The 15,984-nt window shown below is 62.6% G+C and overlaps 3 protein-coding genes across 4 annotated transcripts; all 3 read left to right on the plus strand.

Moving 5' to 3' along the window:
- Nucleotides 1–442: 442 nt before the first annotated feature.
- Nucleotides 443–6,132, plus strand: SLC6A8 (solute carrier family 6 member 8). Of its 2 annotated transcripts, none has more exons than XM_079317112.1 (14): nt 443–732; nt 999–1,220; nt 1,560–1,691; nt 2,281–2,554; nt 2,632–2,764; nt 3,004–3,138; nt 3,226–3,329; nt 3,412–3,536; nt 3,615–3,727; nt 3,807–3,944; nt 4,246–4,348; nt 4,425–4,525; nt 4,734–4,904; nt 5,622–6,132. In XM_079317112.1, exons 1-14 carry the CDS (start codon nt 624–626, stop codon nt 5,751–5,753), a joined length of 1,992 nt encoding a protein of 663 aa, XP_079173238.1. In that variant the 5' UTR covers nt 443–623; the 3' UTR covers nt 5,754–6,132. The 2 variants fall into 2 exon arrangements, with proteins under 2 accessions (XP_079173238.1, XP_079173239.1); XM_079317113.1 differs by having other exon boundaries at nt 444–732; nt 1,002–1,220.
- Nucleotides 6,133–6,274: 142 nt separating this feature from the next.
- LOC306807487 (epidermal differentiation-specific protein-like) lies at nt 6,275–8,801 on the plus strand. Its single transcript, XM_079317146.1, has one exon. The coding sequence runs from the start codon at nt 7,554–7,556 to the stop codon at nt 8,610–8,612; it is 1,059 nt and encodes a 352-aa protein (XP_079173272.1). The 5' UTR covers nt 6,275–7,553; the 3' UTR covers nt 8,613–8,801.
- An 848-nt stretch (nt 8,802–9,649) lies between these two features.
- On the plus strand, nt 9,650–15,880 carry QARS1 (glutaminyl-tRNA synthetase 1). The gene is made up of 24 exons (XM_079317085.1): nt 9,650–9,824; nt 10,172–10,319; nt 10,393–10,502; nt 10,609–10,684; nt 10,962–11,026; nt 11,246–11,299; nt 11,495–11,552; nt 11,657–11,728; nt 11,898–11,983; nt 12,193–12,279; nt 12,388–12,487; nt 12,608–12,686; nt 12,801–12,909; nt 12,991–13,121; nt 13,243–13,335; nt 13,463–13,600; nt 13,674–13,761; nt 13,838–13,981; nt 14,053–14,157; nt 14,517–14,609; nt 14,885–15,012; nt 15,205–15,271; nt 15,470–15,595; nt 15,698–15,880. Exons 1-24 carry the CDS (start codon nt 9,678–9,680, stop codon nt 15,746–15,748), a joined length of 2,355 nt encoding a protein of 784 aa, XP_079173211.1. The 5' UTR covers nt 9,650–9,677; the 3' UTR covers nt 15,749–15,880.
- The last annotated feature ends 104 nt before the right edge of the window (nt 15,881–15,984 follow it).

Consider the following 15,984-nt stretch of genomic DNA (forward strand, 5'->3'; position numbering starts at 1 on the left):
TGCACCCTGTTGTCTCGTGTGCCCTGGTGCAAATCCTGGCGCTTTACTGTCTCGTGTCTTCTCCCGTGCCCTAGTGCTGATGGGGCGAGACGTGCACGTCCCGGAGTTCTAGTGCCTGTTGTGCCCTGAAGTGCCTCGTCCTCTGCTGCCTGTCTTGTCCCCTGCTGTCCCTAGCGCTCTGCTCCCTGATGTTCCTCGTGCCCGGTGTCCCCCGTTGCCAACGCCGTCCCTCCCTCTCCCTCGTGCCCGGAATCCCGCCGGGTGTGCCCTGTCCCCCCCGTGCCCCCACCTCGCCCCGGGGCCGCTGCCAGTGCGTCGGAACTGCAAGTCCCGTCAAGCCGCGGGCGGGTGGCGCGGCCAATGGGGCTCGGGGGGCGGTGCGGCCGGTCGCTGCCTCCGCCGCCGCCCGGTGCCGCGGCGCAGAGAGCCCCGGAGCGGCCGCGCGGCGCCGGCCCCGCAGCCCGGCTCTGAGCCGCCCGCCCGGCCCGGCCCGCCCCGCCGCGCCCCGCCGCCCTCAATGAGGTTCTTCCGACTCACCTTCAAGTGCTTCGTGGATTGCTTCTGAGGCCCCCTCGGCCACGGAGCCGCCCCCGACCCACCCCCGCTCCCCGGCCCCCCGCGACATGCCCCCCGTCCCCACCGACACGGCCGCCCCGCAGCCGCCCGACGCCCCGCGACGCGACGCCGCCGCCGCCGCCACAGCTGCGGCCGCCGCTGCCCCCGCGGGCTCCGGTAAGCGGGGAGCGCCGGGGAGGGATGAGCCTGGGGAGGGGGAGAGGGGGACCCACGGCCACGCGCGACCGCGGCGCGCCCCCTCCCGCCGCCGCGGGGTGAGTCACCGCTCTGCATTGTGACGTCACGCGCCGGCCTGACATCTGACGTCACGCCCCTACGCGCGGAGAGGGGCGCGCGGGGGGGAGGTGCTTACCCCCCCCCCCTCCGCGCCCCCACGAGCGCGCGTGACGGCGGCGTGGGCATCCCCACTCCCCCCGTCTCAGCAGAAGGCGCCGGCGGGGCGGAGGGCACAGAGCCCCCCACGGCGGGCGAGGAGCGAACGGTGACGGCACCACTGGTGCGACCCCCCGGTCCCCCCAAAGAGGCCGTCCCTGAACGGGAGACATGGACCCGGCAGATGGATTTCATCATGTCCTGCGTGGGCTTCGCCGTGGGGCTGGGCAACGTCTGGCGCTTCCCCTACCTGTGCTACAAGAACGGCGGAGGTGAGCCTCGCGCTCGCCCCACGACCCGCGGCGTGGGGGGCACCCCCTTCCCGCCCCGGAGTGTGTGCCTGGGGGTCACCCCGCGCTGGGTCAGCTCGCCCTGCGCCTTAGAGCAGCTCGCGGGCCGCCCCGCGGGGCTCCGGAGTCACTCACGGGGAGGGGGGTCCTGGGAGCCCCCCGCTACCTGCCTGTGGCGACCTACATCGCGGCGAGGGGAGGGCGCGGAGGCGCCTTTGCCATTCGCTGCGTCCTGGCGGGCGGCGCGGGGAAGGGGGGGGAGCAAAAGGGGGGGCCTGGGGGACGGCGGCGGCTGAGCCAGCCCCTTGCCCCCGGCCCCAGGCGTCTTCCTCATCCCCTACCTGCTCATCGTCTTCGTGGGCGGCATCCCCATCTTCTTCTTGGAGGTAGCCCTGGGACAGTTCATGAAGCAGGGGGGCATCGCCGCCTGGAACATCGCCCCTCTCTTCAAGGGTAACGCCGCGCCCTGCCCGCACCCTGCCCGCACCCTTTCCGTGGCCCCTGCACCCTGCCCAGGGCCCCCGGCACCCAGCCTGCACCCTGACTGCCTCGGCTGCTCACAGCCTGCTGGGGCTGGCAGCACCCTGCCCACGCCCTGCCTGCTCCCCTGCACCTTGCCCGCGTCCCACTGCCGCCCTGTGCCCCGGCCAAGGATGGCAGCTGCCTGCACCTGTGCTCCGTGGCACCCCGTGCTGCCCTGCCTGCCTTGCCTGCCCCTGTGGCTCCCTGCCTGCATGCTGCTGGTTCATGGGCTGCTGGCTGCTGAAGCCCCACCTCAGAGGTGTCTTGCCGGCTCCCCCCCTGGTCGTGTGCCATGCTGCCAGCTGTCTCCACCCTGTCCAGTCCTGCCTGGGACTGCCAGCTTCCCTGTCCTGTTCCCACCAGCTCTCCCTTGTCCTGTCCAGAGCTGCTGCCTTCCCTGTCCTGTCCCTGTCAGTTCTCTTCTGTCCTTCCCCCATCCTTACAACACCCCACATCCCACTCCATGCTAGTTGTCAGATGCCCACAGGTGCCTGTGGGCTCTGATTTCCCCATGCCACAGGTTTAGGTCTGGCCTCTATGGTGATCGTCTTCTTCTGCAACTCCTACTACATCATGATCTTGGTGTGGGGGCTCTTTTATCTGGTGCATTCACTGACGGACACCCTGCCCTGGGCCACCTGTGGCCACTCCTGGAACACAGAGCAGTGCACGGAGCTCTTCAACCCAGACCTGTGCAACAATGTCAGCACTAATGCCACTGTCAGCACTTTGACGTCTAACTTCAGCTGCACCGACATGACCAACAAGCGCTCACCTGTCATTGAGTTTTGGGAGTGAGTGTGGGAACCAGGAGGGCATCGTCTGGGGCTGGGGGTGTCATGCTGGTGCTCAGCACAGCCCCACTCTGCAGGAACAAGGTGCTGCGTCTCTCTGGGGGCCTCAGCGAGCCAGGGGAGATGAACTGGCAGATGATCCTCTGCTTGGTTACCACCTGGGTCGTTGTCTACTTCTGCATCTGGAAGGGTGTCAAGTCAACTGGGAAGGTAATACTGGCAGGGGTACATGCATCAGGGCCACTGGCATGAGAGAACAGGACTGCAGCACATGCCACTGCTGGCTCCTGCCCTCCTGTGCCACAGCCCACAGGGGTGGGAAGCCTGTGTCCCACATCTCTCCAGGAGCTGCTGGGGACATTCCCAAGCTCTGGTCCTGCTGGGACACCTGTGGCATGTGACAGAGAGCCTTAGCCTGGGGAGTCTCATGGCCACCCACTACTCTTCAGATTGTCTACTTCACGGCACTCTTCCCGTATGTGGTCCTCATCCTGCTGCTGGTCCATGGAGTAACACTGCCTGGTGCACTCGGTGGCATCATCTACTACCTGAAACCTGACTGGTCCAAGCTGGTTGAGGCACAGGTGAGGGCAGTAGGGAGGGCAGCAAGGAGTTGGGTGCTAGACCTCCCCTGCACCCCTGTCCTGCCCTGACCCTCTGTCACGCCCCAGGTCTGGATTGATGCTGGCACCCAGGTCTTCTTCTCCTATGCCATCGGGCTGGGCGCCCTGACCGCACTGGGCAGCTACAACCGCTTCCACAACAACTGCTACAGGTAGGGCTGTGCCAGCTGCAGGCAGTGCCCCTGGGGTGTCCCCCAGTGCCCCCCAGCACTTCCTTAGATGCTGTGCCCACAGGGATGCCTACATCCTGGCTGTGATCAACAGCTGCACCAGCTTCTTTGCCGGCTTCGTTGTCTTCTCTGTGCTCGGCTTCATGGCTTCTGAGCAAGGCGTGGACATCTCCAAGGTGGCCGAGTCTGGTGAGTGATGGACAGTGGGTGCCAACTGTGTCTTCTGTGTCACCCTTGAGTGGCATCTCTGACCCCACTCTTCCGCAGGTCCTGGACTGGCTTTCATCGCCTACCCCAAAGCTGTGACGCTGATGCCCTTGTCCCCATTGTGGGCCACGCTCTTTTTCATCATGCTCCTCGTGCTGGGGCTGGACAGCCAGGTGCTGTGGCAACCAGGGAGATGGGGAACGGGGAGAGGATGGGAGGCACGTCCCCACTGAGCCCTGCTTTGTGCCACAGTTTGTCGGTGTGGAGGGTTTCATCACGGGCATCCTGGACCTGTTCCCCCAGCCGGGAGCTGGCTCGCTGCGCCGTGAGCTCACCGCTGCGCTCTGCTGCATCATCTGCTGCCTCATTGACCTCTCCATGGTCACACAGGTGGGGGACACTGCCGGCCAGCCCCACACTGGCCACTTGCGCCTGTTCCTGAGGCATCACCTTCCATGAGGTCCCACTGTGGGGTTGGAGCTCGCTGGGGCTGCTGCCCTTGTGTCAGTGGAGCTGCCCATGGCATGGGGGGGGTGTATGTGACGAGGGGGTGCTGTGGGAGCAGGGTGCCCATGGCATGCAGGGTGTCCATGTCAGGCAGGGTACCGGTGCTGGCAAGGCTGTGACTGTCAGTGTGACAGCGTGCAGGGCAGCCAGCACAATGCTGGTGACATGGGCACCTTCCTGGCAGGGCGGCATGTACGTATTCCAGCTCTTTGACAACTACTCGGCCAGCGGGATCACGCTGCTGTGGCAGGCTTTCTGGGAGTGCGTGGTCATTGCTTGGGTCTATGGTGAGGCAAGGGAGACACGGGGAGGGGGACACAAGGGGGTACACAAGTGCCCCAGCTGATGCCCTCCTCCCTGCAGGTGCCGACCGCTTCATGGACGACGTGGCCCGCATGATTGGCTACCGGCCCCTGCCCGTCATGAAGTGGTGCTGGGCTGTGGTGACACCGCTGGTCTGCGTGGTGAGCGAGGCCACCGCGCGTGGGGACATGTGTGCCACTGCCCCGCATGTGCGCGGGCACGGAGCGCCCCCCGGCGGCCGCTGCGGGCACACGCGTGTCACGGTTGTGGGGCGAGTGCGCGCCTCAGGGACACGGCGGTGACACGCGTCAGGCGTGGGGACCGCCAGCTCCCTGCTCCGAGGGACCTCACCTCCCTCTCCCCACCCAGGGCATCTTTGTGTTCCACGTGGTGAACTACAAGCCGCTGACATACAATAAGACATACGTGTACCCGTGGTGGGGGGAAGCCATCGGCTGGGTCCTGGCACTCTCCTCCATGCTCTGCATCCCCTGCACTGTTATCTACAAGCTCCTGCGCTGCAAAGGCTCCTTGCGCGAGGTGAGGGCGGTGCAGCGAGATCACGTCTGCCTCTGTCTCCACCCCATTCTCAGTCATGGTTGTCTTCCTCTTAGTCCTGGCCTCATTCAAATTCCGCCATCCATGTTGCCATCACAGTCCCATCCACAGTCAGGTTCCATCCCTGTTTTCATCACTGTCTCATTCCCATCCAAATCATGTGTCTGTCCCCATTGTCTCACTACCATCCAAATCCCATCCCTATCCACATCACTGTCTCATTCCCAATCTTACCTGATTCCCACCAGTACTTGCATCACTGTCTCTATCCCTATCACTGCCATATCCTGTGCATGTCCCCATCACTGTCTCCTTGCAATTCCTGTCCTTCTCTCAATGTCATTTAGTCCTTTCCCATCCTAGTCTCACCCCCATCCAAGCCCTGTTCCTGTCTTCACTGCTCTCACTCCTATCAGATTCCCATCTCCACTGCTGTCTCACTCTCAGCCTCACCCAAACTCCATCCTTGCTGACATCACTGTCTTAATCCTGTCAGTGTGTCAGTCTCATCCCTTTTCCCTATGCAATCTCTGTCCCTTTCTCAATCCCATTTCAATCCCTTCCGCGTTCCAGTCTCACCTCCACCCCCATCCAAATCTCATCCCTTTCCTATCCCTGTGCATTGCGGGGAATTCATCAAGCTGGGTCCAGGCAGTCCCAGTGCTGTTGTCCCTGGGTGCTGACACGATGTCCCCACAGCGCTGGCAGCTCCTGACCACTCCAATCTGGGGCCAACACCACCTGGAGTACCTGACGCCAGAGGCAGAAGCCAAGCTGCTGGCCCCAGAGCCCCCCAAGGAGAAGGCGACGCTCTTCGAGACTGTGATCTGAGCGTGGGGAGGGTCGCGCTGCTCCCGCCCGCCATAGCAATAATGCCAGCACCGCCTCCCACCCACGCTGCCCCGTGCCCCCCGCGCCGCCCCGGCCGCCAGCCTCGCTGCAGGGTGGTGAACACAGCGAGGAGGGGGGTGCTGGGGGCCACGGAGCCAGGGCAGCCGCGGGGCACAGGAGGGGTCCCGGCACGGGGGAGCGTGGCGGCCCGGGGGGAACGGCTGGGAGGCCGCACGCCAGGGGAGTGAGTGGGACAGCCCTTCCCTGGCCTCTGCCCGCGGCCCCCATGGCCCCCCACTCACTAACTGCTTCCCGTAGCGTTTGTCTGGTGTAACCCCAACCGCCCCGACATCTGGCAATAAACTGGGAGACCCTGGCAGTCCTGGCACTGCAGGCAGGGGAAAGTGGGGCACCAGCAGCGGACAACTGAGGGGCGAGGTGTGGGGTGGCACGGGCCTTTGGGGGACAGAGGCTTGAAGGAAATAGGGTTCGAGAATTCAGGAACACCTGGGTTCTTCTCCTGGGTGACTTGTGGGGGGACAGACTGTTGGAGCAATGGGGTCTCCATCCTTCTCCACCACAGGATGTGGGTTCCCGCAGGCTGTACCAAACCCCTGTGGGGCTGGGGGACTCCATGCAGCCAGGGCTGACCTTGCCTATCAGCCCCAAGAGGCTTTGCGGGTCCTGACTGTCTCCAAAGGGTGGGTCAGGATCCAGCTGTATCCCACTGGGACCTTTTCATATCAGGTTTGTGGCTCCCTGTTCCATGAACTGTGGCTTGGGAACAGCCCTGGGCTGGTGAGGGCTGTGTGGACAAGTGGATGAGGCAGCCCTGGGCATGTAGCCAAAGAAGTCAAAGGCTTAACCTGCCTCAGAACCGGTGAGCTGCCTGAGCCCTGTTTCAGCAGGGTGCCAGCTAGGGAGTGCACGTGCCCTATGCCCCACACCAGTAGCTCCTGGGGAGGCCAGGTCTGGTTCATGCCATGGGAACCTGCATGGAGTCTGGAGGAAACCACCACATGCTGTGCTTGGAGTGGCTGCCTTCCAATGCCTTGGTTCGATGTCAGCGTCCTGCTGTGTCCAGTACCCCACCCCAGAAGTGCCTTGGCTGTGCCATGAAGCCACAAGGGGAAAGAAGTGTCCCCATCTGCACCAGCCATCCTCAGAGACAGAGCTGGAGCAGTGCCACCATATCCAATTGATGGGATCACCAGGGTTCCAGAGGCTCTTGTTTTGGGGTGCTAGCTTGCCCCACCACGATACCCTCTCACCCTGCTGGGGTGAGCCAGCAGTTCCTGCCCCACCGGCAATGCACACTGTAATTAGCGCGGGCAGGGCGGAAGCATCACTGATAATTGGCGGTGACTCTTCAGCACAGAGTCTCACATGCCTGGGGCACGGCAGGACTTTCCGGCAGGGCTGGTCTGTGGGACCAGCTGCCATCCCGGTGTGTCGGCCGCCGTGCAGGGTCTGGTTGGTTCCTCAGCACCGAAGTGGGGACAAGGTTGAGCACAGGGTGTGGGGGTGAGCGTTGTCATCGCCTTCGCTTCGTGCCACAGCACGCCCTGGTCCCACCACCCCTTCCTAAAAGGCACAGCTGCGGGGTGTTACCAGCACAGACGGTGAGAGCACGGGGACCAGGAGGAGGTGGACGAAGGGAAGGCAGAGGACAAGAGTTAAAGGGGTGCTGAGGTTTGGTTTTGCTGGCTGCGCTTTGCTCACGGATCTCCTGTAGAACCCACCTGACCCCACAGGAGGGGACGTGACCCACATTGTGCCCTCGCAGGGGCAGGCAGCACCATGAACCGGATCACGGTGTACGAGCGTGCCAACTTTGAGGGGCTGAGCCGAGAGTTCACCTGCGACGTGCCTGACCTGCACGAGCTGGATTTTGGGGACTGCATTGCCTCCCTGAAAGTGGAGGGGCAGCCATGGATTGCCTACACGGACCCCAAGTACGAGGGGGAGCCGCACGCCTTCGAGGAGGGCGAGTACCCCTCTGTGGATCGGCCCAACAGCTTCTCAGCACTGCGCCTCGTGCACCATGACCTGGGGGACCCCCAGATCACCCTCTACGAGCATCCCAACTTCCAAGGCGCCTGCAAAGTGGTGACAGAGGAGACCAACTTGGCATATGGGTACTTCAATGACCGGGTGGCATCCCATGTGGTGCAGCGAGGTGTCTGGCTGCTGTACCAGCATCCCGGCCGGGGAGGCTGGCACTGCCTGGCATGGCCCGGCGAGCGACTCGCTGACTACAAACTGGAGCTGAACTTTCAGTCTCGGCTGTCCCACCTGCGCCCGCTACGGCCCGGGCGGCCCTTGGTCTCAGCACGTCTCCTTTGGGAGCAGAAGCGGGTGGAGGAGGAGCGGGAGGTATTGGTGGATGAGATTGAGGGGGTGAATGAAACAGAGTCGGAGCAGGCACTGGCAGCCAGCAGCAGCCGGGAATATGGCACCACACTCTGGCAGAGCTTCCACTTCAGCAATGCCACCAGCCTCAAAGCCGGGCTCTCCTTCACGCTGACCGTGGAAGCTGCCAACATCTTTACGGTGCAGAAAGGGCGCAGCGAAACCAGCACTCGCCGGCAGCGCGTGGAGGTGCAGCTGCCGGCCAAGATCCCCCCGCGCACTGCGCTCAGCATCCAAGTCCTTCGGAAGGAGGTGACGCTCTCTGTCCCGGTCCTGCTCACCATCACCCAGAACGAGAACGTTCGTACGGAGATGGGCGAGTACCGCAGCGTCTCAGGTACCAATGTCAGTGCCCGCTACAGCTTAAAGCCACTGCCAGCTACACGCAGGGAGCAGGCAGCCACCAAGGGGACAGACACAGTGCCTGGCACCGGGAGGGAGCTATAGCTCTATGGCGGCGCTAAGCAATGGCTGTCCCCTCCGTGGTGTGGGACTCACTGTGACACCAGCGTTGACTCCAGCACCCACCGATGGAGGAGCCAGGACCTGCCTTGTCTGGTTGTGTCCGATGGCTCTGGCTGGCAGGACCTGCCAGTGCCTCCTCCCACCCAGTATTTCCAATAAAGCCCCTTCCCCAATCACTCGAGTCTGCTGCTATTCAGGCTGAGGTGGGAGTAGGATGGATGGGGCACTGGGCTAGGGGGGCACTGAGCTAAGAGGAGACACCAAGCTGGGGTGGAGGGGGGACTCCCGGGCTGAGGCAGAAAACGTGGGGTTGTGGAGGACACCGGGCTGGGGAGGGACATCGGGCTGGAGGGGCACTGGCCGGAAGAGCTAGAGAATACCAGGCTGGGGGAGCTGGCGGGCCAAAGGGGAGAGCTGGCGACACCAGACTGGACGAGACATCAGACGGGGGAGGGGGGCAGGAGGACATTGGGCAGAGGCAGCGAAAGTTCCACCGGTCTGGGGAAGCCTGGGGGCACTGAGACGAGGGGTGTACTATAGCAGCGAGGGGGACAGGAAAGGAGGGAAAAGGACGGATACTGGGCTGGCGGGGCCAAGGGACCACGCACGGCCGGGGGAGCCGGGGATGCCGAGCCAGGCTGGCTCCGCATAAACCGTATTGTGGCAGCCACCGCGACTCGCTCTCCACCCCAGGACCTTGGGCACGCACGTCCCCCCGGGGCTGCCGGGGCAGGGGAGACGCAAAGGCACTCCGGAGGTACGGGCACCGGCCGCGGGGCACAAAGCGCCGGGAGAGGGGGGCTCGGGGGGCTCTGAGGGCGGGATCTGACACGTGCTCCGCCCCGGGCCCGCCCCCAGCCCCGCCCCCCACGTGGCCGCCGCCGCCGGCGGTCTCTTTAAATGATGCAACTGCCCGCGCGCTGAGCCCGCCTTTCGCGCGCCCATTGGCCCGGCCGGCGCCGCTTCCCTCGCTCCCATTGGCCGAGACGGAGCGCTCTCATTGCCCGTTGGCTGGGCGCGGACCCGCCCCCGGGCGGAGGCGGCAGCATGGCGGCGGCGGCGGCGGCGATGGCGGCGGAGGAGGCGGAGGAGGCGCTGGGGTTGTTCACTGGCATCGGTCTCAGCGAGACCAAGGCGCGCGAGACGCTACGCAACGGGGCACTTAGCGCGCTGCTGCGCCAGGCTGTGCTGCAGGTGCGTCCGCCGCGGGGCCGCACGCTGGTCCCCGGTCCTCGATCCCCAGTACCCCCTCACCCCCGTGTCACCTCGGGACCCAGCCACCCTGGGGACTCGCTACCCCGGTACCCCTGTCATCCCGGGACCCGGTACCCCGATCTCCGATGACAGCCGGGTACATTGGCACCGTGGTACCTCTGTCACCCCTCGACCCCAGCCTTCCCGGGATTCTCCCGGCTCCGGCTACTCCCGGCTGAGTGGCCTCGGCTCTTGGCACTCCCCTGACCCGCTCCGGTCCTCGGTGCCGCCGGTTCTCCGGGGCCCGGGTCGCGGTTTTGCCCTGATGCTTCCCCCGGCGGCGACAGGCTCGGAGCGCGCTGGGCCCGGCGCTGGACAAGGCCACCGGGACACTTCTGTACAACACGGCCGCCCGCCTCAAGGACCCGAAGCACCTCGGCTTTCTCGTCGGCTACATCGCTCGCAGGGAGATCCTCACCGACCTGCAGCTCAGCGGTACCGTGCGGCCCCGGCCCCCACCCGGCCCCGGATCCAGGGGCTCCGCTTTTCATTCCTACTTTGTTTCCAGCTGCCCTGGAATACGTGAGAAGCCACCCCTTGGAACCCCTGGACGTGGCAGACTTTGAGCGGGCTTGTGGTGTGGGAGTCTGCATCACCCCCGAGCAGATTGAGGAAGCGGTGAGTGGGGCTGTGACCCGGTGGAGACAGCACAGGGGACATTGGACTAATTCCTGCCATGCTCCTGCCTCCCTTCGTTCATTCCAATTTCCTGTGCTGCTCCCAGGTGGAGGCTGTGATCAGCAAACACCGAGCAGAGCTGCTGGCAGAGCGCTACCACTTCAACATGGGGCTGCTGATGGGTGAGTGGTGACACCAGGGCATCCCCTGCCTGGTGCTGGTGGCTGTCACATCCCTGTGCCTGACTTCCAGTGCCACTGTCTGCTCCCCTGAATCATGAGAGCCAGCCCTTTGCCATGGGGAGATGTCATCCTGCCAGATCCCCCACACAGGCAGGGCCAAAGCGCCCAGCAACAGGGACAGCCCTGGGCAAAGGTTGTGGCATTCTGCATCAGTGCCCCAGCTGAAGCTCCCCCAGGCTTGGGCCCTGCCCCTTGCCCACGGGTGCCCTGTCTGCAGGGGAGGCACGGAACCAGCTGCGGTGGGCAGACGGGAAGACCATCAAGAATGAGGTGGACCTGCAGGTGGGTGCAATGTTACTGCGTCAGGTGCTGCTGTGGTCTCTGGGTGTGCTGGGACTGGTGTGGGACCTGTCAGCCAGTCCCCTGGAGGGCCCAGCGCTGGGCACAGCCTGCCCCACCTAGGTGCAGGCAGGGCAAGCAGAGTGACGGCTGGACAGGACACTTCCAGGCCTTAGGACACAGGAAGCCTTTCTGACTCCTGACTGTGTCACTCTTCTGCAGGTGCTGCATTTGCTTGGGCCAAAGACAGAAGCTGACCTGGAAAAGAAGCCAAAGGTAAGGAGAAAGGGAGCTGGAGACTTGGATGGTATTTTCTTGCAAAGTGTCAAGGCAGGATCCCAAATAGTTGCTCTGGGCTGAGCTGCCAGCATGGGTACAGGTCTGAGGGACTGCTGGGGACAGCAGGCTGGGCCTGGAGGGGAAGATATGTGCTACAGCTGGGCACTCAGGATGCTGTGCTGGTCTCTGCAGGTGGCAAAGGCCCGTCTGGCCCCAGCAGAGAAACAGAAGGTGGCTGTGGTGGAGAATGGTAAGAAACTGTCCTTTTCCCCAGCCCTTTAATTCCTGCTGGACCTTCTTCTGAGCTGGGCCCTGGGAGCTGTGATCAGGGAGCTCAGCCCCATTTCCCTGCAGGTGACATGGGCACAGAGACACAGTCACTGCTGGAGCAGCTACGGGGAGAAGCCCTGAAGTTCCACAAGCCAGGTGAGTGTGAGGAGCTGCTGCCATATGTGGGACCACTCCACTGGCTCTGTACGAGGTCCCAGCTCTCCATGCTGCAGAGGACTGGAGAGGTCCTGTGCCCTCCCCCCCTGGCTGCTGGGCTTGGCATGGTTAGGGCAGTGCTGCAGCCCTGAACATTCTCTGCCTGCAGGAGAGAACTACAAGACTGAGGGCTACGTGGTGACGCCCAACACTATGGCCCTGCTGAAGCAGCACCTGGCAATCACGGGTGGGCAGGTGAGGCCATGTCCCATGTCCCACATGTGAGAGTGACACAGCTAGAGTGGGTGGGGAACACACAGTTTACGGGGGGCACGGCCAGAGGCAGCACCCACACAGCATGGGGTGCTCTGCAGTATTGCCAGGGGCTCATGTCACTGTCACTGCTGTCAGGGAAAGTAAAAGTCTCCTGCTGAAGGACAGATGTGTTCCCTTTGCCTCTTCAGGTACGGACACGCTTCCCTCCTGAGCCTAATGGGATCCTGCACATAGGCCATGCCAAGGCCATCAACTTCAACTTTGGCTATGCCAAGGTAAAAAGCACCAAGCCACCTTGTCACCTGCCTTTCCCCATTGCTTGGCTGCTGGCCTGGGCCTGTGGTCCCTCAGGGAGCAGCTGCTCACTATCTCTTCATTCCCAGGCCAATGGTGGCGTGTGCTTTTTGCGTTATGATGACACCAACCCTGAGAAGGAGGAGGAGAAGTACTTCACAGCCATCCGGGAGATGGTGGAGTGGCTGGGTATGGCTCGGGATGGGGAGGGCACGATCAAGCCAGGTGCCAGGGACACCCCTGCATTCAGGTCTTGCTGCAGGGCCTTTAGAGTTCCTCCAACCTATTCCATTTTACCTATCTCCCCAGGCTACCAGCCTTATGCAGTGACTCATGCTTCGGATTACTTTGACCAGCTCTACACCTGGGCCCTGGAGCTCATCCGCAGGTGAGCATGTGGGGCAGCAGGACTGTGCTGGGGTGGTGTTGATGTTCTACACCCTTGCCCCCTTGCTCAGGGGATGAGTCACTCATGTCTTGTGATGGCATTTCCCCTCTATAGGGGTCAGGCATATGTCTGCCATCAGAAGGTTGAGGAGATCAAGGGCCACAACCCACCACCCTCGCCGTGGCGGGACCGGCCTGTGGAGGAGTCACTCCTGCTCTTTGAGGTACTCCTGGCTGGGGCAGGTGCTGCCTGCCTATGGGCTCTGGATCTGTGGCTCAGCTTACAGCTTTCCTCCTCTTCACAGGACATGAGAAAGGGCAAGTTTGGGGAGGGGGAAGCCACGCTGAGGATGAAGCTGGTGATGGAGGATGGGAAGATGGATCCCGTTGCCTACCGTGTCAAGTTCACTCCACACCACCGCACTGGGGACAAGTGGTAGGGAGGCCCTGCCATGTTCTGGCACATGTGGTGAGGGTGGGATTTCCTGGGAGTGAGGAGGTGTCAGCAGTGGAGCAGCACTGTGCTCTGCCCTGAGCTGACTGCGTCTGCCTTGCAGGTGCATCTACCCCACATACGACTACACACACTGCCTCTGCGACTCCATTGAGCACATTACACACTCCCTCTGCACCAAGGAGTTCCAGGCCAGGTGAGCACTGTGCATGGCATGGCCCAGGGCTGAGCTAGACCTGGGAGCAGCATCTGGTGGCTGCAGAGTGCTGGGGGACAGTATGTCCATGCGACTGAGCTGGGCTGTGCCTGTACCTCCCTTGCAGACGCTCCTCCTACTTCTGGCTTTGCAACGCTCTGGATGTTTACTGCCCTGTGCAGTGGGAATATGGGCGCCTGAACCTGCTCTACACCGTCGTCTCCAAGAGAAAGATCATCCGGCTGGTGGAGACAGGCGCTGTGAGGTAGGAGCAGGGCCAGCTGCCACGATGGGACTCACCCAGAGCATGCCTGGTTGTCACTCTGGTGTTTTCTCAGGGACTGGGATGACCCACGTCTCTTCACGCTGACAGCCCTGCGCCGGCGAGGCTTCCCCCCCGAGGCCATCAACAACTTCTGTGCACGGGTAGGCTTTGGATAGGAAGGGACAGGGCAGATGACTGCATCCCTTGGCCAGCATGGTCACAGCACGCTGTTCTCAGGTTGGGGTGACAGTGGCCCAGGCGACAATGGAGCCGCATCTGCTGGAGGCTTGTGCACGTGAGGTGCTGAATGAGCAAGCCCCCCGTGCCATGGCTGTCTTGGAGCCCCTCAAGGTCACCATCACCAACTTCCCTGCTCCAAAGGTGAGACTGCCATGGGCTGTTGTGGGAGTGGTGTTCCTTGAGATCAGCATTCACACCCTCTTTCTCCCCAGGCACTGGAAGTACTTGTGCCCAACTTCCCAGCTGATGAGAGCCGTGGTTTTCACAAAGTGCCCTTCCACCAGACCATCTACATTGAGGAGACAGACTTCAGGGAGGTAAGCCAGGCCCATTGGATTATACTACCCTCACTCCTGGAGCTGTGGCTTGTGCAGCAGGAGCTTGGCAGCACTAGAAGTGATATTGGTGCTGCACACAGAGGTCACAGGCGGGTGTGGAGCACCTTACTGCAACTCCCAAATTGGCTAGCAGCTCTGATGGGCACTGGGAAAATGCTGCCTTCAGCCTTGCAAGAGTATGTCCAACTAATGGTACTCAACCTGGCCTGTCCTTGGGAATGTCCCACAGCAACACAAACAGCCCTGGGATGGCAGGAGTGGGAGCAGAAGAGAAATGCTGGAGGAGGGACCTGCTGCCCATGCTGGGACCCCTCATGCAGCCGTGAACTCTCTTACAGGAGGCAGATAAGGGCTACAAGCGCCTGGCCCCCGGGCAGCCGGTGGGGCTGCGCCACGCTGGCTACGTCATCACCGTCCAGAATGTCATCAAGGTGCGTGGCTGTGGGCACTGGTGACATGAAGTTGGGCTGTGGAATGTCAGGACATGACCATGCCCCAGCAGGGAAGAGCAGCAATGGTCATCTCGTGCTGGATGCTCTGGATACAGTGAGGGCTCAGGCTGCCTGTGTGGCTGCTCTCTGCCTGCCCTGTGCCTCTCAGTGAGGAACAAGGCATCCCCAAGCTGTGGGGCTGGTGGTTCAGACCCAGGCCTCCCATATGGGATAAGACTGCTGCCTGACAGCTTAGCTCATCTCCTCTCCCTTAGGATGTCAGTGGGCGTGTCATGGAGCTGGAGGTGACCTGCACCAAGTCGGATGTGGCAGAAAAGCCCAAAGCTTTCATCCACTGGGTGTCGGTGCCACTGGCCTGTGAAGTGCGGCTCTACGAGCGGCTGTGAGTATCTGGCTGCCAGCTGAGGCCAGCACAAGCCCAGCAGTGCTGGAGCAGCAGCACAGCTATACAGCAGCAGGCCCTGCTGGGGTCTGCCCAGACCTTTGGTGGGGAAGATGATGCTCTGGGGTGCCATGAGTGGCACCATGTCCCCTCATTTGGCAGCTTTGGGATAAGACTCTTATGTCATGGCAGGTTTTTGCACAAAAATCCTGAGGACCCATCAGAGGTACCTGGTGGCTTTCTGAGTGACCTCAACCCTGTGAGTAGTGGCAGCAGCTGAAGTTATGGGCCATGGGGAAGTGAGGACCTCCTGCACCCAGTCCTGAGGCACCCACTTCCATGTGGCCCCTCTTGTGCCAAGGCTTTACTGTGTCTTGGGGGAAGAGGAGCTGGGGGAAGCTGGACTGTGGAGAGAACAGAAGGGTAGGGTTGCTGGCTGAACTGTCCCCTCTACCAGGATTCCCTGCGTGTGGTGCACAATGCCCTGGTTGACACCTCTGTCCGCTCTGCTCGACCCTTTGACAAGTTCCAGTTTGAGCGCCTGGGCTACTTCTCTGTGGATCCTGACAGTGAAGAGGGGAAGGTGAGCCCTGTGGGACAGGGGCAGTGAGACAGCCTGCACACACTTGTGCAAGCACTCCCTGCCCGCCATGGGGCTCTGAGCAGACCCTCTATTTCTCCCTAGATGGTGTTCAACCGGACGGTGACGCTCAAGGAGGACCCTGGCAAGGCCTGAGGGCCCCATGGCTGCTACATCATCATGGTGTTTCTTCCTTGGGGGTCCTTGCACACCCCCACTGCCACCGTGCCTTGGCACAGTCCCCTGGGGTGCCCCACAGCATCGCCTCAATAAATGGAGACCCCAGCCTGTCCCTGCACTGTCCCTGCCTCCTGTTGTCCTGCTCATTCTTGGGGTGATGGGGTGGGGCTGATCTCCTGTTTGTCCCCCGATGAGCCCCGCGTTGGCGGAGC

The sequence above is a fragment of the Erithacus rubecula genome (genome assembly GCF_903797595.1).
Source record: "Erithacus rubecula genome assembly, chromosome: 13".
Classification (NCBI taxonomy): domain Eukaryota; kingdom Metazoa; phylum Chordata; class Aves; order Passeriformes; family Muscicapidae; genus Erithacus; species Erithacus rubecula.

Bases quoted from the DNA above. Each gene is read 5' to 3' on its own strand.
- LOC306807487 (XM_079317146.1), top strand. From the start codon at position 7,554: ATGAACCGGATCACGGTGTACGAGCGTGCCAACTTTGAGGGGCTGAGC.
- QARS1 (XM_079317085.1), top strand. From the start codon at position 9,678: ATGGCGGCGGCGGCGGCGGCGATGGCGGCGGAGGAGGCGGAGGAGGCG. The intron at 13,336-13,462 runs GTGAGCACTGTG...CCTCCCTTGCAG, and splicing joins ACCAAGGAGTTCCAGGCCAG to ACGCTCCTCCTACTTCTGGC. The intron at 13,982-14,052 runs GTGAGACTGCCA...CTTTCTCCCCAG, and splicing joins CCAACTTCCCTGCTCCAAAG to GCACTGGAAGTACTTGTGCC.
- SLC6A8 (XM_079317112.1), top strand. From the start codon at position 624: ATGCCCCCCGTCCCCACCGACACGGCCGCCCCGCAGCCGCCCGACGCC. The intron at 3,537-3,614 runs GTGAGTGATGGA...ACTCTTCCGCAG, and splicing joins CTCCAAGGTGGCCGAGTCTG to GTCCTGGACTGGCTTTCATC. The intron at 3,945-4,245 runs GTGGGGGACACT...CCTTCCTGGCAG, and splicing joins ACCTCTCCATGGTCACACAG to GGCGGCATGTACGTATTCCA.